This window comes from Coregonus clupeaformis, chromosome 37, assembly GCF_020615455.1.
Source record: "Coregonus clupeaformis isolate EN_2021a chromosome 37, ASM2061545v1, whole genome shotgun sequence".
In the NCBI taxonomy this organism is placed as follows: Eukaryota; Metazoa; Chordata; class Actinopteri; order Salmoniformes; family Salmonidae; genus Coregonus; species Coregonus clupeaformis.
In genome coordinates this window covers 13,688,478-13,713,393 of record NC_059228.1, presented here as the reverse complement: position 1 = coordinate 13,713,393, position 24,916 = coordinate 13,688,478, and the positions used below count along the sequence as shown (strand labels likewise).

Genomic DNA, 24,916 nt, shown 5'->3' with positions numbered 1-24,916 from the left:
GGTCAGAGTAGTGCATGCAGTATATAGGGAATAGTGTGCCATTTGGGATGCACACCAGCTGGGCTTAAGGAATGGGGTGGACAGCACACCAGACATAGGTTCCTAGGGAATAGGGTACATTTTGGGACAGCACACCAGACACAGGTTCCTAGGGAATAGGGTGCATTTTGAGACAGCACACCAGACACAGGTTCCTGATACTATTCCTTTAGTTATGCTGTGCCAGTCAAGCTCAATCAAGCCCAGATAAGGAATTTGAAATGATGTCCAATAGTATTTGAACCCAGGTCTGGTGGACAGGACACACATAGCTAAATAAATCAGTAATGCAAGGTGATTTTTATTTTGACCTTTAAAGCTCTGCATGCACAAGCCCTCCTGTAAGTACCGCCACTTGGCTAGATGTGAAGGTAACTTCTTTAGACATTTATTTGGTGTAGTAATACTCTCTGCCAGTATTTAGAGTGTAAGAGAATGATTGAATATCAGGAATTCCTTCCTTTCAAAATGAATAGTCTGAATGTGTGTTTCACTCAATGTTCAGTGGTATACTATACATTGTTTATGATATGTGCTGAGGAAAGATCCATATAAGAGTCAATAAACTGATGAAATAATATTGTGGTCAACGATAAAAAGCAACCATTTCTCTCTCCCACAGGGCGATACGGGTCTTCAAGGTCTGCCTGGTCTAAGTGTAAGTATGCAGTCTTTTATGCAGCTGTCTTCATATGAATCTACACGCTGACACACACACACACACTCAAACAAACAGGGGGAATGAGGAGAGGGTAAGGAGGGGGTAATGAGGGGGTGATGAGGAGAGGGTAAGGAGGGGGTGATGAGGGGGGTGATGAGGAGAGGGTAAGGAGGGGGTTATGAGGGGGTGATGAGGAGAGGGTAAGGAGGGGGTTGAGAGGGGGGTTATGAGGGGAGGAGAGGGGGTAAGGAGGGGGGTTATGAGGGGGGTGATGAGGAGAGGGTAAGGAGGGGGTTATGAAGGGGAATGAGGAGAGGGTAAGGAGGGGGTTATGAGGGGGTTATGAGGAGGAGGTTATGAGGGGTTAATGGGGGGGTGAGGAGAGGGTAAGGAGGGGGTTATGAGGGGGTGATGAGGGGGTGATGAAGGGGATGATGAGGAGAGGTTAAGGAGGGGGTGATGAGGGGGGGGTGAGGAGGGGAGAGAGGGGAGAGAGGGATTTGGAGCTGCTCAGGTGAACAGTCTCAGTGTCACATTACCATCCACTTCTGTGCTGTCTGGGAGGTCAGGCAAGGAGAGGCTAGACAGGGGTAGATGAGCATGGTTAACCCCCTCTCTCCACACCTCTCCTGGGGCTTGTAGCATGGTGGAGAGCAGGCTGGTAGAGCACTGGTCTGGAGCTCTGGGGGGACGGGTGGGAAGGGCAGGAGGAGATGAGAAGGGGGTGGCAGGTAGCATCCATGGTGGACCTACATGTGAGGGAAAAGATGACGGCATGCTTTCCTTCACTCTGTCTCTCTCTCTGTCTCTGTCTCTGTCTCTGTCTGTCTCTGTCTCTGTCTCTCTGTCTCTGTCTCTGTCTCTGTCTTTGTCTGTCTCTCAAGTTTCAAGTTGTATTAGTCGTATGTACAGGATATACATGGTATATACAGCGTCCAATGAAATGCTTACTTGCAGATTCCTTCTGGACAATACAACAACAATAATAAATAATAAAAGATAAGAATAGGAACATAAAGTAAATGTCTCAGTAGAATAGAATACACCTTTCCTCTCCTCTCCTCAACTCTCTTCTGCTCTCCTCTCCTCTCCTCTCCTCAGCTCTCCTCTCCTCCCCTCAACTCTCCTCTGCTCTCTTCTCCTCAGCTCTCCTCAGCTCTCCTCTCCTCTCCTCAACTCTCCTCTGCTCTTCTCTCTTCTCTCCTCCCCTCTCCTCTCCTCAGCTCTCCTCTCCTCTCCTCTCCTCCCCTCTCCTCTCCTCAACTCTCCTCTGCTCTCCTCTCCTCAGCTCTCCTCTCCTCTCCTCAACTCTCCTCTGCTCTCCTCTCCTCTTCTCTCTTCTCTTCTCTCCTCCCCTCCCCTCTCCTCTCCTCTGCTCTTCTCTCTTCTCTCCTCTCCTCTCCTCTCCTCTCCTCTCCTCTCCTCTCCTCTCCTCTCCTCTCCTCTCCTCTCCTCTCCTCTCCTCTCCTCTCCTCTCCTCTCCTCTCCTCTACTCTCCTCTCCTCTACTCTCCTCTACTCTCCTCTCCTCTCCTCCAGACACCAGTCTCTCCCAGTAGAACCCTCAGCATGCTTCATGCATAGTGCTCCTATAATTGGGCTGGCTACACTGTCTGCTTGTCCTCTCTAGTCCTGTTAACATGAGCCCAGGGGAGACGGAGCTTAGTGGGAGCATAGCCTAGAAACTCCTAGACTGGTAGATTAATATACACACATGCATGGGCGCACACACACTCACTGTACACGCTCACATGCACCCTAGAGTGCACACACACAAACAACGCATGAACCCACGCACGTACACACATGCACACTAATACCCACAGGGCCTGGCTGGTGGTATTAGGGGAGGTGATGGGTGGAGATTAAGAGTGTACTGTGAGTGGTTAGCTAATTATCTGCACTTCATGAGGGGATGGCCCTGCCACGTCTCATTAGCACTGGAGCGAGGCAGAGTGTGTGTGTGTGCGCGTGTTTGTGTGTGTGTGTGTGTGTGACACCGTCCATTTCATGTCACCCAAATGCTTACCAAACCCCAACAGAAAACTGTCACCGTTGACGAGCTATTTACTCAAGCTAATTATACATTAATAAGATAACGAATCAGGATAACAGAGATTCTATCTTGGCTATCGAGAACACCATGGTTGGCGTTACCAGGTCTTCTCACAACATTGCAGTGATAGTGGACATACCATCACTGAACACTACTGAATGCTACTGAATGTTAGTATAGATTTACCCTATAGCCGACTTACCCTATTCAGTTTAACCCAAGGTTAAATGTGGAAATATTTCCCTTTTACAAGTACTGTGTACATATGATATACATTGAGAATGAATTGAGTCACTAAAACAGTACTTTGTGAGATAGAGCGTTGTGTTTTATAGAGGGGTATCACGGTTCCTAGCTGTCATTCATGTTTACAGCCACTGTCATAGATACCAAAGGCTTGTCAGCCGCCTTGTTAAAAGCTAGAATTCTGTTCACCGTTTTAAAGAGGCAATCTGTGATTCAAAAAACAATAAAGTGGCTTACCCTGCCACGGTTTTGGTAAACGGCTAAGGGATGGGGCTGACACAGCTACTGTATGGATGAAAGGACTGACCATCCATGAGATCTAAATGATAGTTTTAACCACGTTCTGAGGCTATACAGCAGGGGTAGGCAACCCTGTTCCTGGAGTCCGCAGGTATTGCAGGGTTTTGTTCTAACTAAGCACCACACCTGACCAACTGAGCTAATTGTGAACTCAGTGATTGCCTAAATTCACACCTGGTCTTCCAGGTTGGTTAAATCAAAAACAGGAAGTGCCTGCGGCCCTCCAGGACCAGGGTTTTTCTACCCCTGATGTACAGTGTTTGTTTACAATTATATTGTTTACAAACTATGGAGTAAAACACAAGCTTCCATTCTGGGTTCTGATGTGGTACGACAGTTGAACTAAGCTCATGAGGCATTTGAAGTTATCAATGGTATATATCTCCCCAAAAAGTACCAAAATGGATGTACCAATCACGGATTGCACCTTTAACCACAGAGACAGGGGCCTGTGAGTGACTTTCACATTCTGTACATGTCATGTTATGAAGGGCTATTTTCTGCAGCTGCTGCTTCCAAGAAAAAGGCCACAGTGTTTTTGCGAGGATGCCAATTGAAAGGGGACACCACTTATTTGGGATGGATGTGTAAGCTGGATGGGGTCTGTGAGGACAGACAACTGTGTCTGTCTCTGACTGTCTGTCCATCTCTGTCTGACTGACTGTCTGTCCATCTCTGTCTGACTAACTGTCTGTCCATCTCTGTCTGTCTGTCTGTCTGTCCGTCTCTGTCTGTCTGTCTGCCTGACAGTCTGTCCGTCTCTGTCTGTCTGTCCGTCTCTGTCTGTCTGTCTGTCTGCCTGACTGTCTGTCCATCTCTGTCTGTCTGTCTGTCTGTCTGTCTGTATGTCTGTCCATCTCTGTCTGTCTGTCTGTCCATCTCTGTCTGTCTGACTGACTGTCTGTCCGTCTCTGTCTGTCTGTCTGCCTGACTGTCTGTCCATCTCTGTCTGTCTGTCTGTCCGTCTCTGTCTGTCTGTATGTCTGTCCTTCTCTGTCCATCTGTCTGACTGACTGTCTGTCCATCTCTGTCTGTCTGTCTGTCTGTCCGTCTCTGTCTGTCTGTCTGCCTGACTGTCTGTCCATCTCTGTCTGTCTGTCTGTATGTCTGTCCGTCTCTGTCCGTCTCTGTCCGTCTGTCTGCCTGCGTACCTGCCTGCCTATATGCATGCCTACCTGTCTGCCTACCTCTCTGTCTGTCTGTCTGTCCATCTGCTTGTTTGTTCTTCTGCTTGTCTGTCTGTCTGTACATCTGTCTGTCTGCTCCCCTCCCATCCACCCACAACAACACCAGGAAGAGTGTGACTGTGAAACGTCACCAGGCCTGGGTTCAAATCGTACAGCTTAGACTTAGTCTCTTCTGACCGACATTCATAGATCACAAAAACCATAACCTGTCACATTCTGATCAATCTACCAATGCTGTGTTGTTCTTCTGATGTAACTACTTTGTATACTATATAATGTGTCTTCAATTAGACTGATATTGTAACTGTCATATTGTAGTTATCATTGTTTTCTCTTGTTTGTTTCAGATGGAGAAAGAGGGACTCAAGGGAGATCAGGTATATTGATATATTCATTGACATTTCATTGTTTTAACGTGGTACACTGAGTCTGAAACTCATATCCTAATGTACCCACGCTGTGACATAAACCATTAATGAAATAAATCAACCCTCTCCCCCCTGATCCAAATCAATTTGATGAAGTGCACTTTTTATTTGTCACAGAACAATGTCCCTGCCTACGTCAGATTTACAATATAACCTGGCATACAGCAGTTTATATGAGGCCTTGTCAGAGGAGGAATGACAACTGCGGGAGTTCTGTTGGAGAACTATGGGAGTTCCTAATATGGATGCCGTACAGGCATTGCTTTACAATTGTAAATGACAACTCTACAGTATACATTTTAAACATTCGAAACGTTCATAAACATTATTTGATTGTTACAGCAATTAAGCCGACTAGTCAGCCAGTTGTCTGTGTGCTGCACAGGAGGTTGGTGGAACCTTAATTGGGGAGAACGGGCTCGTGGTAATGACTGGAGCGTTATTAGTGGAATGGTATCAAATACATCAAACACATGGTTTCCAGGTGTTTGATGCCATTCCATTTGCTCCGTTCCGGACATTATAATAAGCCGTTCTCCCCTCAGCAGCCTCCACTGGTGTGCTGAGAACATGTGGCTCTAACATCTGTCTCCATAGCAGCTTTACAAGCAACAAGCTGTTAACCCATAGCCTGATCCCAGATCTGTTTGTGCTGCCTTTCCAACTCATATTGTCAATGGCAACAGGTCTGGGATGAGGCCATGAGTTTACATCTGTCTCCACAGCAACAAGCTGGATACACACTTATTCTAACAATGAATGCCATCCAACCGGCCTGTCTAGGAATCCGTCCAACATCCAGCTAGCCTGGTCCATTACTGTCCTTGTCAAGCCAATCTTCCTTTGGCATGGCCATGAACAGCAAGGCATTGGCATTATAGCACAAACAGATCTGGGACCAGGCTAGCATCCAGCCCCTCTCTCTCTTATACAGAAGCGACATTTCAACAAATGTCAGAATATCAATAGCGTGTCAAACAGCTCACTGGTGCCACGAGAGGCCTAGACCATGAAGCTAGTGAAACGCAACACCCATAGCCTGGTCATACTCAGATGACAGCCCTGCTCTGATACCTTTCTGTCTTCTGTCCCTAGGGATCCCCTGGGTTGCCAGGTCAGACGGGGGCTCCGGGCAATGGGGGCAAAAGGGTGAGTAAACAGCACACACACAAACACACACAGGCAGCGCTACACTTTGTGTGGCTTGGGCTGGGCCTAGCTTGTGGTTCTGGACCCCCTCCCCTGGGGACAGCCTGACAACAGCTGAGGACAGAGTGTGGGGTGTGGGGTGGATGTAGGGGCCTGAGTTGGCCTGGGTGGGCCTGGTAGGGACGAGCCCTGCGAGGAATGCTAATAGTTTGACTACGTTTAATAAATGTCTCAGAGAGGTCAACATGACTGGCAGCACACGTGACCAGTCCCAGCAGGCAGCTGTCCTAAGCGGTGTTGTGTTTCCTATAAAGGGCCATACAGGGTTAAAAAGACAATGGCTGTGACTGTACAAACAAGAACATTCCAGTTCTACCCAGTTGGCCCACTTGGATTTCACCTCTTGCTACAGTTCGGCAATCGTAGAGCTCTCACCAGTTCTTAGAGGTACTGCAGTGGTCAAATATCATTTTTTACATTTTAGTCATTTAGCAGACGCTCTTATCCAGAGCGACTTACAGTAGTGATTGCATAAATATTTTTGCATATAACTTGATTGAACTACAGCATGTATGTTATGTTGCGGTTATACTGTGATGCTTCAGATGTAGGATCTTAATTTGATCACCCTGTTGCAGGAGAAAGTTGAGGTATTTTAGGTTTAAAAAGGCTTCTTAAAAGGCTTTCCATGTTGGAATTTCAGACTTGATTTTCCCTTCCGAGAAATGTATCAACCCCTACAAAAATTCAAATTTCCTGTTAATGCAAGATTATTGTCCTGCTGTAGCAAACTGGCTTAAATTAAGATCCTACACCTGTATGTTACCAGTTTCGGATTGTTCCAACTTCCAAAACAAGGCCATCTACCTATAAAATTGTGACCTTGTACACCTGTTTTGAGCACAGGAGGCTGCTGAGGAGAGGACGGCTCATAATAATGGCCGGAACGGAGCAAATGGAATGGCATCATGGAAACCATGTGTTTGATGTATTTGATACCATTCCACTGATTCCGCTCCAGCCATTCCCACGAGTCCGTTCTACCCAATTAAGGTTCCACCAACCTCCTGTGGTTATGAGCCACACTCTACAGTACTGTGGATCATTTTGCAACAGCTAATGGGGATCCTAATAAAATACCAAATACCAAATTGTAAGGATTGTACTGTAGGGGGGGTTGAGATTGTCCCGTTATGTTGGTTTTCAAACGTAAGTAGTGTAAGTATGGTGTATTCACTTTAGAAAGCAAGCTGAAAGAAGACTTGTTAAAGGAATGTGATTGTTGTTCCTAACCCCTTACTGAGTCATCAATGACAGGTTTGTTATATGATCATACGAGGCTTCCCCTGCACTCTGTGGGTCTCTGACGTCATGAGAAACTATTAAAAACAACTACACCGATTATAGCAGTGAATTATTATTCCTTCACAGTCGGAGATACAAGATCAGTTAAGGCCATTGGGCTGCGACAGAAGATGTATTGTGGGCTGAGTGGTGGTTTATTCAGAAGTGGTGGTTTATTCATAAGTGGTTGTTTGTTCATAAGTGGGTCAAGTAAGTCTGTCTTCCGGATTAGTCGATGCCCCATGCTGCGAAACGATACTCTTCTAGACATCTGGGCCCGTATTCACAAAGAGTCTCAGAGTTTGGAGTACAGATCTGGGATCAGGTCTGCCCTGTCAATATAATCCTATTCATTATGATCTGAAAGGGAAACTGATCCTAGATCAGCCCTCCTACTCTAAAGAGGCTTTGTGGATTTGGGCACTGGGCTACCAAAGCATTTCACTAGTAGGCTAGTTGCAATACTAGAAACAGTTCATGTCTATACACTGAGTGTACAAAACATTATGAACACCTGCTCTTTCCATGACATAGACTGAACAGGTGAAAGCTATGATCCCTTATTGATGTCACTTGTTCTATCCACTTCAATCAGTGTAGATGAAGGGGAGGAGACAGGTTAAAGATGGATTTTTAAGCCTTGAGACAATTGAGACATGGATTGTGGGTGAATGGGTGAATGGGTGAATGGGCAAGACAAAATATTTAAGTTCCTTTGAACGGTGTATAGTAGACGGTGCCGGGCGCACCGGTTTGTGTCAAGAACTGCAACGCTGCTGGGTTTTTCACGCTCAACAGTTTCCTGTGTGTATCAAGAATGGTCCACCACCCAAAAGGACATCCAGCCAATTTGACACAACTGTGGGAAGCATTGGAGTCAACATGGGCCAGCATCCCTGTGGAACGCTTTCGACACCTTGTAGAGTCCATGCCCCGAAGAATTGAGGCTGTTCTGAGGGCAAAGGGGGGAGGTGCTCTTAATTAGGAAGGTGTTCTTAATGTTTTGTACACTCAGTGTACACTACCGTTCAAAAGTTTGGGGTCACTTAGAAATGTCCTTGTTTTCGAAAGAAAAGCAATTTTTTGTCCATTAAAATAACATCAAATTTATCCGAAATACAGTGTAGACGGCTGATTTTTAATGGAATATCTACATAGGCGTACAGAGGCCCATTATTAGCAACCATCAGTCCTGTGTTCCAATGGCACGTTGTGTTTGCTAATCCAAGTTTATCATTTTAAAAGGCTAATTGATCATTAGAAAACCCTTTTGCAATTATGTTAGCACAGCTGAAAACTGTTGTGCTGATTAAAGAAGCAATAAAACTGGCCTTCTTGAGACTAGTTCAGAAGCAAGAAGGAGCATCAGCAATTGTGGGTTCGATTACAGGCTCAAAATGGCCAGAAACAAATAACTTTCTTCTGAAACTCGTCAGTCTATTCTTGTTCTGTGAAATGAAGGCTATTCCATGCGAGAAATTGCCAAGAAACTGAAGATCTCGTACAACGCTGTGTACTACTCCCTTCACAGAACAGCACAAACGGGCTCTAACCAGAATAGAAAAAGGAGTGGGAGGCCCTGGTGCACAACTGAGCAAGAGGACAAATACATTAGTGTCTAGTTTGAGAAACAGACTCCTCACAGGTCCTCAACTGGCAGCTTCATTAAATAGTACCCACAAAACACCAGTCTCAACGTCAACAGTGAAGAGGCGACTTCGGGATGCTGACCTAGGCAGAGTTGCAAAGAAAAGGTCCACCGTCTGTGTTCTTTTGCCCATCTTAATCTTTTCTTTTTATTGGCCAGTCTGAGATATGGCTTTTTCTTTGTAACTATGCCTAGAAGGTCAGCATCCTGGAGTCGCCTCTTCACTGTTGACGTTGAGACTGGTGTTTTGCGGGTACTATTTAATGAAGCTGCCAGTTGAGGACCTGTGAGGCGTCCTTTAGTAGTGATGTGTGGGGGCGAGTGGAGTTGAGTAAATGGTTTATTCGGTAAGACAGCGGTACGCAGCAATGCGTAAAACACTGGAGAAAACAAGGCACACGGGTGAATATCCTGGCGATACAAAATACAATAGCTCCACCGAGTTATAGTAACCTCCACAATAAACAATCACACACAAAGACAAGGGGGGCAGAGGGAACACTTATAGAGGTACTGATGAGGGGATATGAACCAGGTGTGTGTAATAAACAAGACAAAACAAAGGGAATGATGAGATGAGGAGCGGCAGTGGCTAGAAGGCCGGTGACGACGAATGCCGAAGCCTGCTCGAACAAGGAGAGGAGTCAGCATCGGAGGAAGTCGTGACAGGTAGCGAGTGGAACCCTATTCCCTATATAGTGCGCTTCTTATGACCAGAGCCCTTTGGGGTAGTGCACTAAATAGTGCAAAGGGTGCCATTTGGGCCGGAGCCCCAGTCTTTGATGGCTGCTGGCCTGCATGGCTTCCTGGTTACTATGAATGTGCTAAGGTTTCCCCCTATTTAAAGCCCTGAACCTGTCACATGTGGCCCGTATGAAACTGAGAATCACGAATTGACTTCCTGTTAGTTGTGTGACGTCCTAGGACGAAGGTGACAACAAAGTCTGTGATTGGGTAACAAAGTTTAGATTTGTATACACCGAGATAAGATTGACTACCATCCCATGACGTGTCCAGGGAAATCCAGATGAGCTGTAAATTAGCCATTGCCTTATGTAGGCTGTGATACCCGGAGCTAGACGAGCCGTATAGTGTTTTATTCAGCGGAATGTCAGCTTTCATTGAAAAAGAAAACCTGGTAAGTTTCTAACAGATTTTATTAATATAAATATAAACTATGCACTTTTGACGCAAGTGTGCGTCAATCAACTTTAGGGGGTTAAAGCCCTGAATCTGTCACATGTAGCCCAGGGAAGTTGTTGATCAACCTGTGATTCCAGGACCTATTTTAAGGACAGGAAAGAAGACTTGTATCATTATTGGGGTCGGGTCTCTCTCTCTCTCTCTCTCTCTCTCTCTCTCTCTCTCTCTCTCTCTCTCTCTCTCTCTCTCTCTCTCTCTCTCTCTCTCTCTCTCTCTCTCTCTCTCTCTCTCTCTCTCGCCAGAAGGCCAGTTGATACCTCTCACCCAATTAACAAACTCTCGCCCAACATTACACCTTAGTTTTACACCTTGTGAGTTTCCAGACCTGGGTTCAAATACTATTGAAAATAATTTGTAAATACTTTGACTGTAATTGATTGAGTTAGCCATGCGCAATGGAACCAGTAGAATAGTCCCAAATCCGCACATCTGGCACTTCAGGGAGGGTAAAGCAAACTCTCAACAGTATTTGAACGATTTCAAATAGTATTTGAACCCAGGTCTGCCTTTCACACGTTCTGGGTTTCCACTTGGTAAGATGGCCTCAGCTGCCATGCAATCTCTTGACTTAACTGTCTCTGACCTTTACGTAGTAGACGGAAGTATCAAGCTACTATCAAGGTATTGGATTAGAAATTTGATTTGAGATATAAGCTGTCATCCAACCCAGTTCCTCTCACGCTGTCTGCTTCTATTCAGTTGAAGAAAAACAACCGATCAGGCCCCTACCGTACGTCTTTAAAGAGATGTAGAGGGTATTGGAACAGGTGGGAACAGGGGAACAGGGGAACAGGAGCAGGGAAGGAAAGGATGTATTTGAAATTGAATAATTTCTGGTCAAAGACATATTCATGTAACGTTTATTTATACAGGCTACTCTCATTGAGATAAATCTCTTTTACAAGAGAGACCTGTTCATTCATATAGCACAGGAGTATGTCAAGTCACTATGACATGGGCCTTCACTGTCCTCCATGTGACTCCATAATACATCACAACACAGTTGTATATCTCTGTTTGATCACATTACTTTAATGGTTGACCTTAACAACACATCAGGATGGCAGTAAGGTGTAGTCCGCTGTCATATTCAGGAATAATGACAAAAGCTTTGGAGTTGGACTTTGTAGTCATTAAGGTGGTGTGTGTGTGTGTGTGTGTGTGTGTGTGTGTGTGTGTGTGTGTGTGTTTGATTACATCACAACATTGTGGAGGGTAGCAGCATTAATAGTGATGTGACTTCCTTGCCATCCATTATGCATATTATTGACATAGAATGGCAGGAGGAGTCTAGGACTTTCAAACTCTATTTGTGACTTTGTGAATGTGTCCCAAATGACACCCTATTCCCTATATAGTGCACTACTTTAGACCAGAGCCCTATGGGATACCCTGTGGACCTTGGTCAAAAGTAGTGTGCCAATATGGTGCCATTTGGGACGAACACTCTGACACGCTGCAGGAGATCAAAAGGGAGGAGGAAGGTGCCAGTTAAAAAGGATTTCTCTCCTTGCCGCTGGAGACATGGTCAAATGTTCATCAGAAGCTCCTGTAATGATGTGCTAAGCTTCATGTTGTCATTGTAGGTTGGCTGTGTCCTACACTGGACCAGAGAGGAACAGGGGCACACATGTTGAAAGGGACTAGGAGAGCGGTGGTGTAGGGATTTGGGGGTTTTACGCTGTTAAGCTGGTCGGCATCGGCAGCATCTGGACATCAGGCTGTGTCCCAAATGGCTATTCCCTAAATAGTGCACTATTTTTCTGTATAGCCCTATGCACCCTTGTCTTAAATAGTGCACTATAAAGGGAATAGTGTGACCATTTGGGACCCAGGTCTGTCATAAGACAGAGAGAAGTCTGGACTGAGTACTTTGAAGGGAGCATGTTGTTTTGTGCGTGCTGAAGGGAATGAGTCATGTGGGGATTTGGGATTTGACAGTGTGAAGCTTGTTGGCATTGGCAGCCTCTGTGTGTTAGGGTCTGTGATAAGACTGAACCGAGGACTGAATAACTGAATAACTTCCCTGTCTGGGCAATAACTCTGGGCTTATCTTCTGAGCTATCAACAGGATCCCAGTCTTGCTGTCCTTCCTTTCTCTCACTGCTAACTAGCTCTACTACAACGCTGGAGCAATGACCATGTCATTATATTAGGGGACACAACCCACACTGGACTACGCACTCCTCACTCTCTCTTCAAGCTGAAACACACAGGAGCTCACAGCTCACAGCTCACAGCTCACAGCTCACAGCTCACAGCTCACAGCTCACAGCTCACAGCTCACAGCTCACAGCTCACAGCTCACAGCTCACAGCTCACAGCTCACACAGCTCACAGCTCACAGCTCACAGCTCACAGCTCACAGCTCACAGCTCACAGCACACAGCTCACAGCTCACAGCTCACACAGCTCACAGCTCACAGCTCACAGCTCACAGCTCACAGCTCACAGCTCACAGCTCACAGCTCACATCTCACAGCTCACAGCTCACAGCTCACAGCTCACAGCTCACAGCTCACAGCTCACAGCTCACAGCTCACAGCTCACACAGCTCACAGCTCACAGCTCACAGCTGTGTGTGTGTGTGTGTGTGTGTGTGTGTGTGTGTGTGTGTGTGTGTGTGTGTGTGTGTGTGTGTGTGTGTGTGTGTGTGTGTGTGTGTGTGTGTGTGTGTGTGTGTGTGTGTGTGTATCAGACATAGCTGGCTAGTTCCTGGAGCTTTGAGCCATGCCCTAGTGGAGACATCAGCCTTATTAGATGCATGACTGTACCTGTTAAATGTATTTAAAGCCCTCTGCTAAAATGAAGCCAGAAATGGTACGGTATAGTGATTCCCTTGTTTTGGTTGGTATATTATATCTGATTACCAAGGGAGTGAGCCATTGTGTGTTATCATGTCCTTTTTCAATGTTTAGCAGTAGAGCAGAGCAGAGTAGAGTAGAGTAGAGCAGAGTAGAGTAGAGTAGAGTAGAGTAGTGTAGTGTAGAGTAGAGCAGAGCAGAGTAGAGTAGAGTAGAGTAGAGCAGAGTAGAGTAGAGTAGAGTAGAACAGAGTAGAGTAGAGTAGAGCAGAGCAGAGATTAGCGACTGTATTAGCACAATAAAATTAATGATTTCTTACAATAATTGTCTATTGTTAATAATTCACTTTAATCTTTGATGCATTGTGCATCAGGAAGAGGAACAGACTTGGGGCATACACACTGTACTGTAGTGGCAGGAAGGAGAGGCCTCTTCCCTTAGTCTTGCATGGTTTAGGGAAACGCATGGCTCAAAGAGACAAATGTATTGTGCAGCATTTGTTCTTATTAGACACAGTCTGATACTAAGACTGGATGATGGATGAAACTCCAGCAAGCCTTGAGGACCCTCCACAGAACAACTCATCTGGCTACGGATGTCGGATGTGTACTGAGGAAATGAATTCTGAATGATCATCCCTAGTACAGATGTTTTATTTTGGTCATGAGATTAAACTACTTTCCTTACTCGTTGTGAGTTACTGAACATAAGAAAGTGTTGAGCAGAAGTTGTGACACACAGTAGACAGCATACAGGCCCTAGGAGACTGTACCACTCGGGTAGCGTAGAGGTTAGCAGACAAGCAACACATGGAAAGAAGACGTGACTGAACGTGGAGAGTGTATACGTGACCATACCATGGAGACGTCCCAGGAAGAGTAAACTTATCCTAGCCTATGTGCCATAACAGATATGTGTCACGGTTCTGACCTCTTCTTTCGTGTGAACTCTTTAACCCACCACCATCATCATCTTCCAAAATGGCGGCCTCTTTGTTGAGAGGAGCTATTTGTCCTTGTACCTTAGCTGTAAAAAGTAATTGCGTGGGTGCCACAAAACCACATGAGCAGCATGCCAGTCCAGTCAAATAGCAGAGGACAAAACAGAGTGATGAAAGGGCAAGAAGCAATATATTTTCTTGTCAGTCAATAAGTCAGCAGAGACATTCAGTCAGTCTGTCAGTCAGCAGAGACATTCAGTCAGTCAGCAGAGACAGTCAGTCAGTCATCAGAGACAAACAGTAAGTCAGCAGAGACAGTCAGTCAGCAGAGACAGTCAATCAGTCAGTCAGTAAGTCAGTCAGCAGAGACAGTCAGTCAGTCAGCAGAGACAGTCAGTCAGTCAGTCAGTCAGCAGAGACAGTGGGTGTGTGAATGGCAGGGACATAGAACCAAGGGAGACATATAATGCAACATAACATTAGATAACATGACATATTGTAACATGACATAACGTAACATGACATATTGTAACATGACATAAGATAACATGACATATTGTAACATGACATAATGTAACATGACATATTGTAACATGACATAAGATAACATGACATATTGTAACATAACATAAGATAACATGACATATTGTAGTATAAGATAACATGACATATTGTAACATGACATAATGTAACATGACAAATTGTAACATGACATAACATAGCATGACATATTGTAGTATAAGATAACATGACATATTGTAACATGACATAATGTAACATGACAAATTGTAACATGACATAATGTAACATGACATATTGTAACATGACATAACATAGCATGACATATTGTAGTATAAGATAACATAACATATTGTAACATGACATATTGTAACATGACATAAGATAACATGACATATTGTAACATGACATAGCGTGGCATGGCGTAGCGTAGCGTCACACCACACCACCCTCTACTCCAAAACTCACTTCCTATACAGCTCTAATACGGTAGTACTGAAACAGGATAAGACTATCCACATGTACATTGCATTCGGAAAGTATTCAGACCCCTTCACTTTTTCCACATTTTGTTACGTTACAGCCTTATTCTAAGATGGATTAAAAAAATTATAATCCTCAAAAATCTACACACAATACCCCATAATGACAAAGCGAAAATTGTTTTTAAGAAATGTTTGCAAATGAATTAAAAATTAAAAACAGAAATAGCTTATTTACGTAAGTATTCAGACCCTTTGCTATGAGACTGAAAATTATACTCAGGTGCATCCTATTTCCATTGATCATCCTTGAGATGTTTGTACAACTTGATTGGAGTCCAGCTGTGGTAAATTCAATTGATTGGACATGATGATTTGGAAAGGCACACACCTGTCTATATAAGGTCCCACCGTTGACAGTGTATGTCAGAGCAAAAACCAACCCATGAGGTTGAAGGAATTGTCCGTAGAGCTCCGAGACAGGATTGTGTTGAGGCACAGATCTGGGGAAGGTCCCCAAGAACACTTTGGCCTCCATCATTCTTAAATGGAAGAAGTTTGGAACCACCAAGACTCTTCCTAGAGCTGGCTGCCCAGCCAAACTGAGAAAATGGGGGAGAAGGGCCTTGGTCAGGGAGGTGACCAAGAACCCGATGGTCACTCTGACAGAGCTCCAGAGTTCGTCTGTGGATATGGGAGAACCTTCCAGAAGGACAACCATCTCTGTAGCACTCTACCAATCAGGCCATTAGGGCAGAGTGGCCAGACGGAAGCCACTCTTCAGTAAAAGGCACATGACAACCCTCTTGGAGTTTGCCAAAAGGCACCTAAAGGACTCTCAGACCATGAGAAACAAGATTCTCTGGTCTGATGAAACTAAAATTGAACTCTTTGGCCTGAATGCCAAGCGTCACGTCTGGAGGAAACCTGGCACCGCTCATCACCTGGCCAATACCATCCCTACGGTGAAGCATGGTGGTGGCAGCATCAGGCTATGTGGATGTTTTTAAGTGGCAGAGACTGGGAGACTAGTCAGGATTGAAGGAAAGATGAACGGAGCAAAGTACAGAGAGATTCTTGATGACAACTGGCTCCAGAGCACTCAAGACCTCAGACTGGGGGCGAAGGTTCACCTTCCAACAGGACAATGACCCTAAGCACACACCGATCGAACATCTCTGGAGAGACCTGAAAATAGCTGTGCAGCGACGCTACCCATCCAACCTGACAGAGCTTGAGAGGATCTGCAAGCTTGTGGAGTCATACCCAAGAAGACTCTAGGCTGTAATTGCTGCCAAAGGTACTTCAAGTAAGCACTGAGTAAAGAATATATTTATGTAAATGTAATATTTCTGGGTTTTCTTTTTTATATAAATTTGCAAAAATGTCTAAAAAACAGTTTTTGCTTTGTCATTATGGGGTATTGTGTGTAGATTGATTAGAAAAAACAAAACAATTTAATCAATTTTAGAATAAGGCTGTAACGTAACAAAATGTGGAAAAAGTGAAGGGGTCTGAATACTTTCTGAATGCACTGAATGTCATTGTCTATGCTTGATTATGTGTGTTTCTGTATGAACAGAGCAGCAGGGATAATAAAGTCATTCTCTTAGAGGATGAGTGTATCCACATTATTGATGATTATTGATCAAACAGAGATGATGATAAAGTGAAGACAGAGCTCCTATGGCTGTGGGCTATGGGAAGTCTTACATTTCACAGACCATTCATTTTCCTGTATTGACTCTCACTGTGTGTCCCTATTGGCATCATATTCCCTATATAGTGCACTACTTTTGACCAGAGCCCTATGGGCACTCGTCACAATTAGTGCACTACATGGAGAATATAATGCCATTCAGGACACAACCTCTTGTTCTATTCTCGCTGTGATCATTAGCCAGACCCCGACACTGGGTGATTATACATGTACGGTCAATCTAATGATATACTAATTACCCTCAGTCTATTGTGGGAAGTACCCCTTTCATACAAGACATTGTTTGATATCTGGATTATTAATCATAGTCATTATAAATTATTGAAAATTGTTTCAGCTAATTCATCAAAAGATTTTCATCAAAGGATTTTTTTTGTGTTTATGTGAAGGGGTCTTTGTGGTCTTTGGTTATTGTGACGATGATGAGGACGACAGCGAAGATTAAAGTCGGTGCACGTGACAAAGCCATCTGTCATATACAGTACTTGTGTTGCTATGACTATCAATGGCTGATATATACTAGGATACTAGCCATAAACGTTAAGCATTCGGTGTAAGAGAGTGAGTGAGCAGAGACAGTATACTATTCACAACACACAAATATCAAAACGGTTCTGATTATGTTGAAAATAGTTTGCCCCCAACTGATCCCCGACGTTAAAACGAGTAAAAAAACGCAGTGAGTGAGATGATCCACATGCGCTGGCTGGCTGGGCCACGTTTTATTTCACCACAAGGAGATAGGAGTGGGAGCTGATCCATGTCATAAAGGAAGTCAATAAATACCAATATACGTAGTGCACTCCTTTTGCCCAGGTCCCATAGGTCTCCCATAGGTCTCCGGTCAAAAGTAGTGCATTATATAGGGAATAGGAGGCCATTTTTGACACAGACGTTTTTCTCCAACACCAATGATTTCACTTCATATCATTCTTTATATATATTATCAGCATTAGCCATGGGGATACAACGATGCACAGTGCCAGATCATGTGCCCTCTGTGCAAGCCCGATGTCTAATGTTTCGGGGCTTTGGTGTTCAGCACTCTGACTGACCAAGGTCATACATTCTTCTTAGTGCGTGTTCCAGCTTTTCACTTGTGTGTGAGCGTCACACGATGAGAGGATCACTAACAGAGCTTCTGCACAGTGACCTTGCTGTGTGACATGGGATCTCCGATGTACAACAGTACAAGTGGAAGGGATATCTCCAATGACTGGATGTTAGAGTTATAGAGTGATAGTAACTGGGACAGTAACTGTATACTAGGGAAGTAAAGGGAGGACTGTGAACTGACCAATGGCTGGATACTACACTGATCCACACATAGGGATATGAAGGGCAGTAACAGTAACTCAGGAAAGTGGTAGTGGTGTTTAGAGTTTTACAATGGCAGCCCTGGTCCACAGTGAGGTAGAGGAGAGAGGTAACATATAGAGATAGTGATGTAGAGGAGAGAGGTAACATATAGAGATAGTGATGTAGAGGAGAGTGGTAACATATAGAGATAGTGATGTAGAGGAGAGAGGTAACATATAGAGATAGTGATGTAGAGGAGAGTGAGGAGAGTGGTAACATATAGAGATAGTGATGTAGAGGAGAGAGGTAACATATAGAGATAGTGATGTAGAGGAGAGAGGTAACATATAGAGATAGTGATGTAGAGGAGAGTGGTAACATATAGAGATAGTGATGTAGAGGAGAGAGGTAACATATAGAGATAGTGATGTAGAGGAGAGTGGTAACATATAGAGATAGTGATGTAGAGGAGAGAGGTAACATATAGAGATAGTGATGTAGAGGAGAGTGGTAACATATAGAGATAGTGATGTAGAGGAGAGTGGTAACATATAGAGATAGTGATGTAGAGGAGAGAGGTAACATATAGAGATAGTGATGTAGAGGAGAGAGGTAACATATAGAGATAGTGATGTAGAGGAGAGAGGTAACATATAGAGATAGTGATGTAGAGGAGAGAGGTAACATATAGAGATAGTGATGTAGAGGAGAGAGGTAACATATAGAGATATGTGATGTAGAGGAGAGAGGTAACATATAGAGATAGTGATGTAGAGGAGAGAGGTAACATATAGAGATAGTGATGTAGAGGAGAGAGGTAACATATAGAGATAGTGATGTAGAGGAGAGTGGTAACATATAGAGATAGTGATGTAGAGGAGAGTGGTAACATATAGAGATAGTGATGTAGAGGAGAGAGGTAACATATAGAGATAGTGATGTAGAGGAGAGTGGTAACATATAGAGATAGTGATGTAGAGGAGAGAGGTAACATATAGAGATAGTGATGTAGAGGAGAGAGGTAACATATAGAGATATAGTGATGTAGAGGAGAGTGGTAACATATAGAGATAGTGATGTAGAGGAGAGTGAGGAGAGTGGTAACATATAGAGATAGTGATGTAGAGGAGAGAGGTAACATATAGAGATAGTGATGTAGAGGAGAGAGGTAACATATAGAGATAGTGATGTAGAGGAGAGAGGTAACATATAGAGATAGTGATGTAGAGGAGAGAGGTAACATATAGAGATAGTGATGTAGAGGAGAGAGGTAACATATAGAGATAGTGATGTAGAGGAGAGAGGTAACATATAGAGATAGTGATGTAGAGGAGAGAGGTAACATATAGAGATAGTGATGTAGAGGAGAGAGGTAACATATAGAGATAGTGATGTAGAGGAGAGAGGTAACATATAGAGATAGTGATGTAGAGGAGAGAGGTAACATATAGAGATAGTGATGTAGAGGAGAGAGGTAACATATAGAGATAGTGATGTAGAGGAGAGTGGTAACATATAGAGATAGTGATGTAGAGGAGAGAGGTAACATATAGAGATAGTGATGTAGAGGAGAGAGGTAACATATAGAGATAGTGATGTAGAGGAGAGTGGTAACATATAGAGATAGTGATGTAGAGGAGAGAGGTAACATATAGAGATAGTGATGTAGAGGAGAGAGGTAACATATAGAGATAGTGATGTAGAGGAGAGTGGTAACATATAGAGATAGTGATGTAGAGGAGAGTGGTAACATATAGAGATAGTGATGTAGAGGAGAGTGGTAACATATAGAGATAGTGATGTAGAGGAGAGAGGTAACATATAGAGATAGTGATGTAGAGGAGAGAGGTAACATATAGAGATAGTGATGTAGAGGAGAGAGGTAACATATAGAGATAGTGATGTAGAGGAGAGAGGTAACATATAGAGATAGTGATGTAGAGGAGAGTGGTAACATATAGAGATAGTGATGTAGAGGAGAGAGGTAACATATAGAGATAGTGATGTAGAGGAGAGTGAGGAGAGTGGTAACATATAGAGATAGTGATGTAGAGGAGAGAGGTAACATATAGAGATAGTGATGTAGAGGAGAGTGGTAACATATAGAGATAGTGATGTAGAGGAGAGTGGTAACATATAGAGATAGTGATGTAGAGGAGAGAGGTAACATATAGAGATAGTGATGTAGAGGAGAGAGGTAACATATAGAGATAGTGATGTAGAGGAGAGTGGTAACATATAGAGATAGTGATGTAGAGGAGAGTGGTAACATATAGAGATAGTGATGTAGAGGAGAGAGGTAACATATAGAGATAGTGATGTAGAGGAGAGTGGTAACATATAGAGATAGTGATGTAGAGGAGAGTGGTAACATATAGAGATAGTGATGTAGAGGAGAGTGGTAACATATAGAGATAGTGATGTAGAGGAGAGAGGTAACATATAGAGATAGTGATGTAGAGGAGAGAGGTAACATATAGAGATAGTGATGTAGAGGAGAGAGGTAACATATAGAGATAGTGATGTAGAGGAGAGAGGTAACATATAGAGATAGTGATGTAGAGGAGAGAGGTAACATATAGAGATATAGTGATGTAGAGGAGAGTGGTAAATATAGTGATATACCTACAAGCACAGACATTTCAAGTCAAGGGTTTCGTCTGTCTTAGTAATACTATTTCTATGAGCGGAAAATGTATCATAGGGGTGTTAGTAGTGTTAAGGGTTTTCCAGGCGTAGCCCGTACTCCTCCTCTTCCTCCTCCCCCAACTTAACCTCCTCTGTCTCCTCCTCCTCCTCCTCCTCCTCCTCCTCCTCCCCCACCTTCTCCTCCTCCTCCTCCCCCCACTTCTCTCCTCCCCACCTTCTCCTCCTCCTCCCCACCTTCTCCTCCTCCTCCTCCCCCACCTTCTCCTCCTCTGTCTCCTCCTCCTCCCCCCCACCTTCTCCTCCTCCTCCTCCCCCCCACCTTCTCCTCCTCCTCCCCCACCTTCTCCTCCTCTGTCTCTTCCTCCTCCTCCTCTGTCTCCTCCTCCTCCTCCTCTGTCTCTTCTTCCTCCTTTAAGCCCCAGACTATGCAAAAATATATTTGTCCCCTCCTCCTCTTCCTCCTCCTTCTTCTCACCCTACTCCTCTTTAACCTCCTCCTCCTCCTCCTCCTCTTTCACCCCCCTCCTCCCATGAACCCCTAACCCTTCCAGTGGCCTGGGAAGAGGTGGTAGGAAGTGGTAGAGATCGCTGGTCTCATGTTTCAGCTCTGCCCGGGAGGCAGGAGTCAGATTGCTCTCTCAAGGGTAAAGAAAACCTACTGATGATGATAATACGTTTTCTTCTCCCTCCTCATGCTCACCATTTCATCCCAAATCAGCACATGCTGTGATAGTAACTGTATATTAGGGAAGTGAAGGGATGTGTGTGTTTGTGTGTGTGTGTTTGTGTGTGTTGTGTGTGTGTGTGTGCATGCTTGTGTGTGTTTGCAAACAACCGTAGAGTGGGGATCCTCTCACTCAGTGCCACCATGTCCTCTCCATCACCCTCTAAAGTCTATCACTGCTCAGGCAGACAAAATGACAATCCATCAACGTCTCAATGGATAGACTCAGATTAATCTACTTTATAACAAGGTAGTGTTATAGGTATTCCCCTAAACCAAATGTATGTGGTCTACCTACTCGTGCAGTAAATACAAGCTAGCTCTTGTCTTGTAACCCAATTTGGGAATGAGAAATATTTTCTTCTGACAACCAAATTCATTGCTATGACTAAAATGCACATTTGTCCTTGGTACAGCTACAAGAGTAATGTTGTTTGGAGATAATGTTCCCTACCCAGTGTACTTAATGTTTCTATTATGTTTAATGGCGTTGTCTAGGACTCACTTCGAGTAGAGAGACTGTGTAGAGAGAGAAAGAGAGAGGGGGGAGGCTGACAGAGAGAAAGGTAGAGATAGAAAGAGAGAGAGATGGAGACAGAGAGAGTCTGATAAACAGAGAGAGAGAGAGAGAGAGAGAGAGAGAGGAGAGGCTGACAGAGACAGGTACAGTGATAGGGGAGGAGTTATGAGACCGTTAGCCAGCGGTGAGTGTTATAGTTGGCTGCGGTTTCTGTTCTGAGCTCAGGTGGGGGGAGGGAGGGAGATAGATGGGGGAACTTGGCTGGAGATGTGGCTGAGCCCATGCTGTTGATCTCTGCCACAGCACCTGTAGGGAGAAGCCATTAGCCTGCTGGCCTCCAGTGTGTGTGTGTGCCAGACTGAACCAAAACGTGTGTGTTGGTGGGTTACTGCAGTTATTGACTGAATCCGCTTTAGTAGTGTTTTATTTAGTGTTGCTCAACATGACATCACGCCATGAAGCATTCTTGGCAGTACTGCTTTTGTGTTGGATGGGTTACAGACAAAGCTACAGGTGTGCTGTATTCACCACAGGGTTCTCTTCTGGCATACTGTATGTTGATTGTTGGAAAATACATTGGATTTCCTATTAATTTCCTGTCTCCATCTACGGGCAATTCCTGCAAACGTGTGTGTTTTGATGTGTTTGATTCATTGTGTATGTGTCATCCAAAATGTGTGACGTAGGTAGTGGGGAGAGAGGCTCCTTTTACCAATATATGTGTGATTGATGTGTTTATTCATTGTGTATGTGTCATCCAATTGATGTCTATTTCTAATCCAATAGACGTGTATTTATCATCTAATAGATGTGTATTTATCATCCAATAGATGTGTATTTGTCATCCAATAGATGTGTATTTATCATCTAATAGATGTGTATTTATCATCCAATTGATGTCTATTTCTAATCCAATAGACGTGTATTTATCATCCAATTGATGTCTATTTCTAATCCAATAGACGTGTATTTATCATCTAATAGACGTGTATTTATCATCTAATAGATGTGTATTTATCATGGTAGAGAGACGCTTCTTTCAATAGCTGTATATCCTTCAGAACATGTCTTTGAGATACGTGTAACTCATCCTCCACTGTCATTGAGTTAGCTTCACCCTCCCTTACGGTTACTTCCTGCTTTATATGAAATACTCTCCACTAAGACTTCTAAAGCTTGAAGCAGAGGCGTGATCCAACTCCTGTAGCCCGGCCAGTATGACAGTTTGGCATATTAACAGCAATGTATATCTTTAAAACAGTCGATGTTGAAGTAAAGACAGTAGTGTTAGCGGTTCCCTATATGTAGCAGGAGACGGGGGAAGTGTTTGGCACATGGGGGAGAGAGGACAGATGCTCAGAGTGATGATTTATCTGTCTGTCTCTCCTGGCTCCCAGCGAGACACACACACATACACACACACACATACACATGCACACACACCCACACATACACACACACATACACACACACAACCTGGGTATAGCTTGATCCACGGGCATAAAAAATAAACACACATTAACAGGCCAATGAATTACCCTGCTGAGTGCAGGGACCAAGACCAGGGTCAGGACTCTGATTGTACGTTGTTCACTGGCCTGGATGGATACTCTATGGGAGAGTGTGTGTGTGTGTGTGTGTGTGTGTGTGTGTGTTTGTTTGGGCCATGTTGAAGGGGGGTGTTGTAATGTAGGTCAACCCATCCACTGAGGACAAGATAGGCCTGGCTTTTAGTTGGCCAGGAAACATAGTCCTCATTCACAGACACACACACACACACACACCGTGTCTGACGCCGTCAGTAGCAGACACCCTGAGGCTGTGTTGCCTGTGTCTAAGGTCTTTGTCTTTCTAATAGAAGATTGTGTGTCAGGTTGTGGTCAGCCGTACAAGGCCCTGACACTGCCACCACTGACCTACAGTATGTCACCTCAGAGATAGGTGATGGGACCTGTGTGTCTGTGACTGTGTGTGTGTGTCTCTGTGTGTGTCTGTGTGTGTGTGTGTGTCTCTGTGTGTGTGTGTCTCTGAGTGTGTGTGTGTGTGTGTGTGTGTGTCTGTGTGTGTGTGTCTCTGTGTTTGTGGGGGGGCTGACGTATAGTCTAGGACCTGTAGGGCCACTGTTTCACTATTCAGACCTGGATTCATATACTATTTGAAATCTTTCAAATACATCAGTGTTTACCTTTAACTTGCCTTGAGTGCCAGGTGGTCAGGGTTTGCACTTTTCAGACTTTCCTATTGTTTCCATTGCAACAGGGAAACTAGATTGAGCCCAACTAAAGTATTTCAAATGATTTCAAATAGTGTTTGAACCCAGGTCTGACCGGTGACTGTCAGGCCCATTTCAGGTGTCACCGGACCATACTATAGACCTCAATCGTCCCAAGAATGGCAAGTGTCTGGCTCCACACTGTCAGAAAGGCCATATTTCACTCTGTTCTGGGGTCAAGGTCAAAGATCAGAGTGAGGAGGAGGGTCTTCCTCACAACGTGTGTGGATGGATTGATACATTGTAAAATGGCCTACTGAACTCTGAAGTATCCCCAGGGTAGGAGGACAGCTAGGAGACCAAGAGTCAGGGACGGGGAGAGAGGAGGACAGCTAGGAGACCAAGAGTCAGGGACGGGGAGAGAGGAGGACAGCTAGGAGACCAAGAGTCAGGGACGGGGAGAGAGGAGGACAGCTAGGAGACCAAGAGTCAGGGACGGGGAGAGAGGAGGACAGCTAGGAGACCAAGAGTTAGGGACGGGGAGAGGAGGACAGCTAGGAGACCAAGAGTCAGGGACGGGGAGAGGAGGACAGCTAGGAGACCAAGAGTTAGGGACGGTGAGAGAGGAGGACAGCTAGGAGACCAAGAGTCAGGGACGGGAGAGAGGAGGACAGCTAGGAGACCAAGAGTCAGGGACGGGGAGAGAGGAGGACAGCTAGGAGACCAAGAGTTAGGGATGGGGAGAGAGGAGGACAGCTAGGAGACCAAGAGTTAGGGACGGGAAGAG

At 44.5% G+C, this 24,916-nt stretch overlaps 1 protein-coding gene across 2 annotated transcripts in view; it reads left to right on the top strand.

Annotated features, from left to right (window-relative positions):
* The window catches only part of LOC121581652 (collagen alpha-1(XIX) chain), a 181,899-nt gene that overhangs the window by 85,180 nt on the left and 71,803 nt on the right, over positions 1-24,916 (top strand). For both annotated transcript variants that reach the window (XM_045211550.1, XM_045211549.1), the window contains exons 15-17: positions 662-697; positions 4,836-4,865; positions 6,012-6,065. In XM_045211550.1, the coding sequence (XP_045067485.1) occupies positions 662-697; positions 4,836-4,865; positions 6,012-6,065 (120 nt within the window). The remainder of the gene's footprint in view (positions 1-661; positions 698-4,835; positions 4,866-6,011; positions 6,066-24,916) is intronic.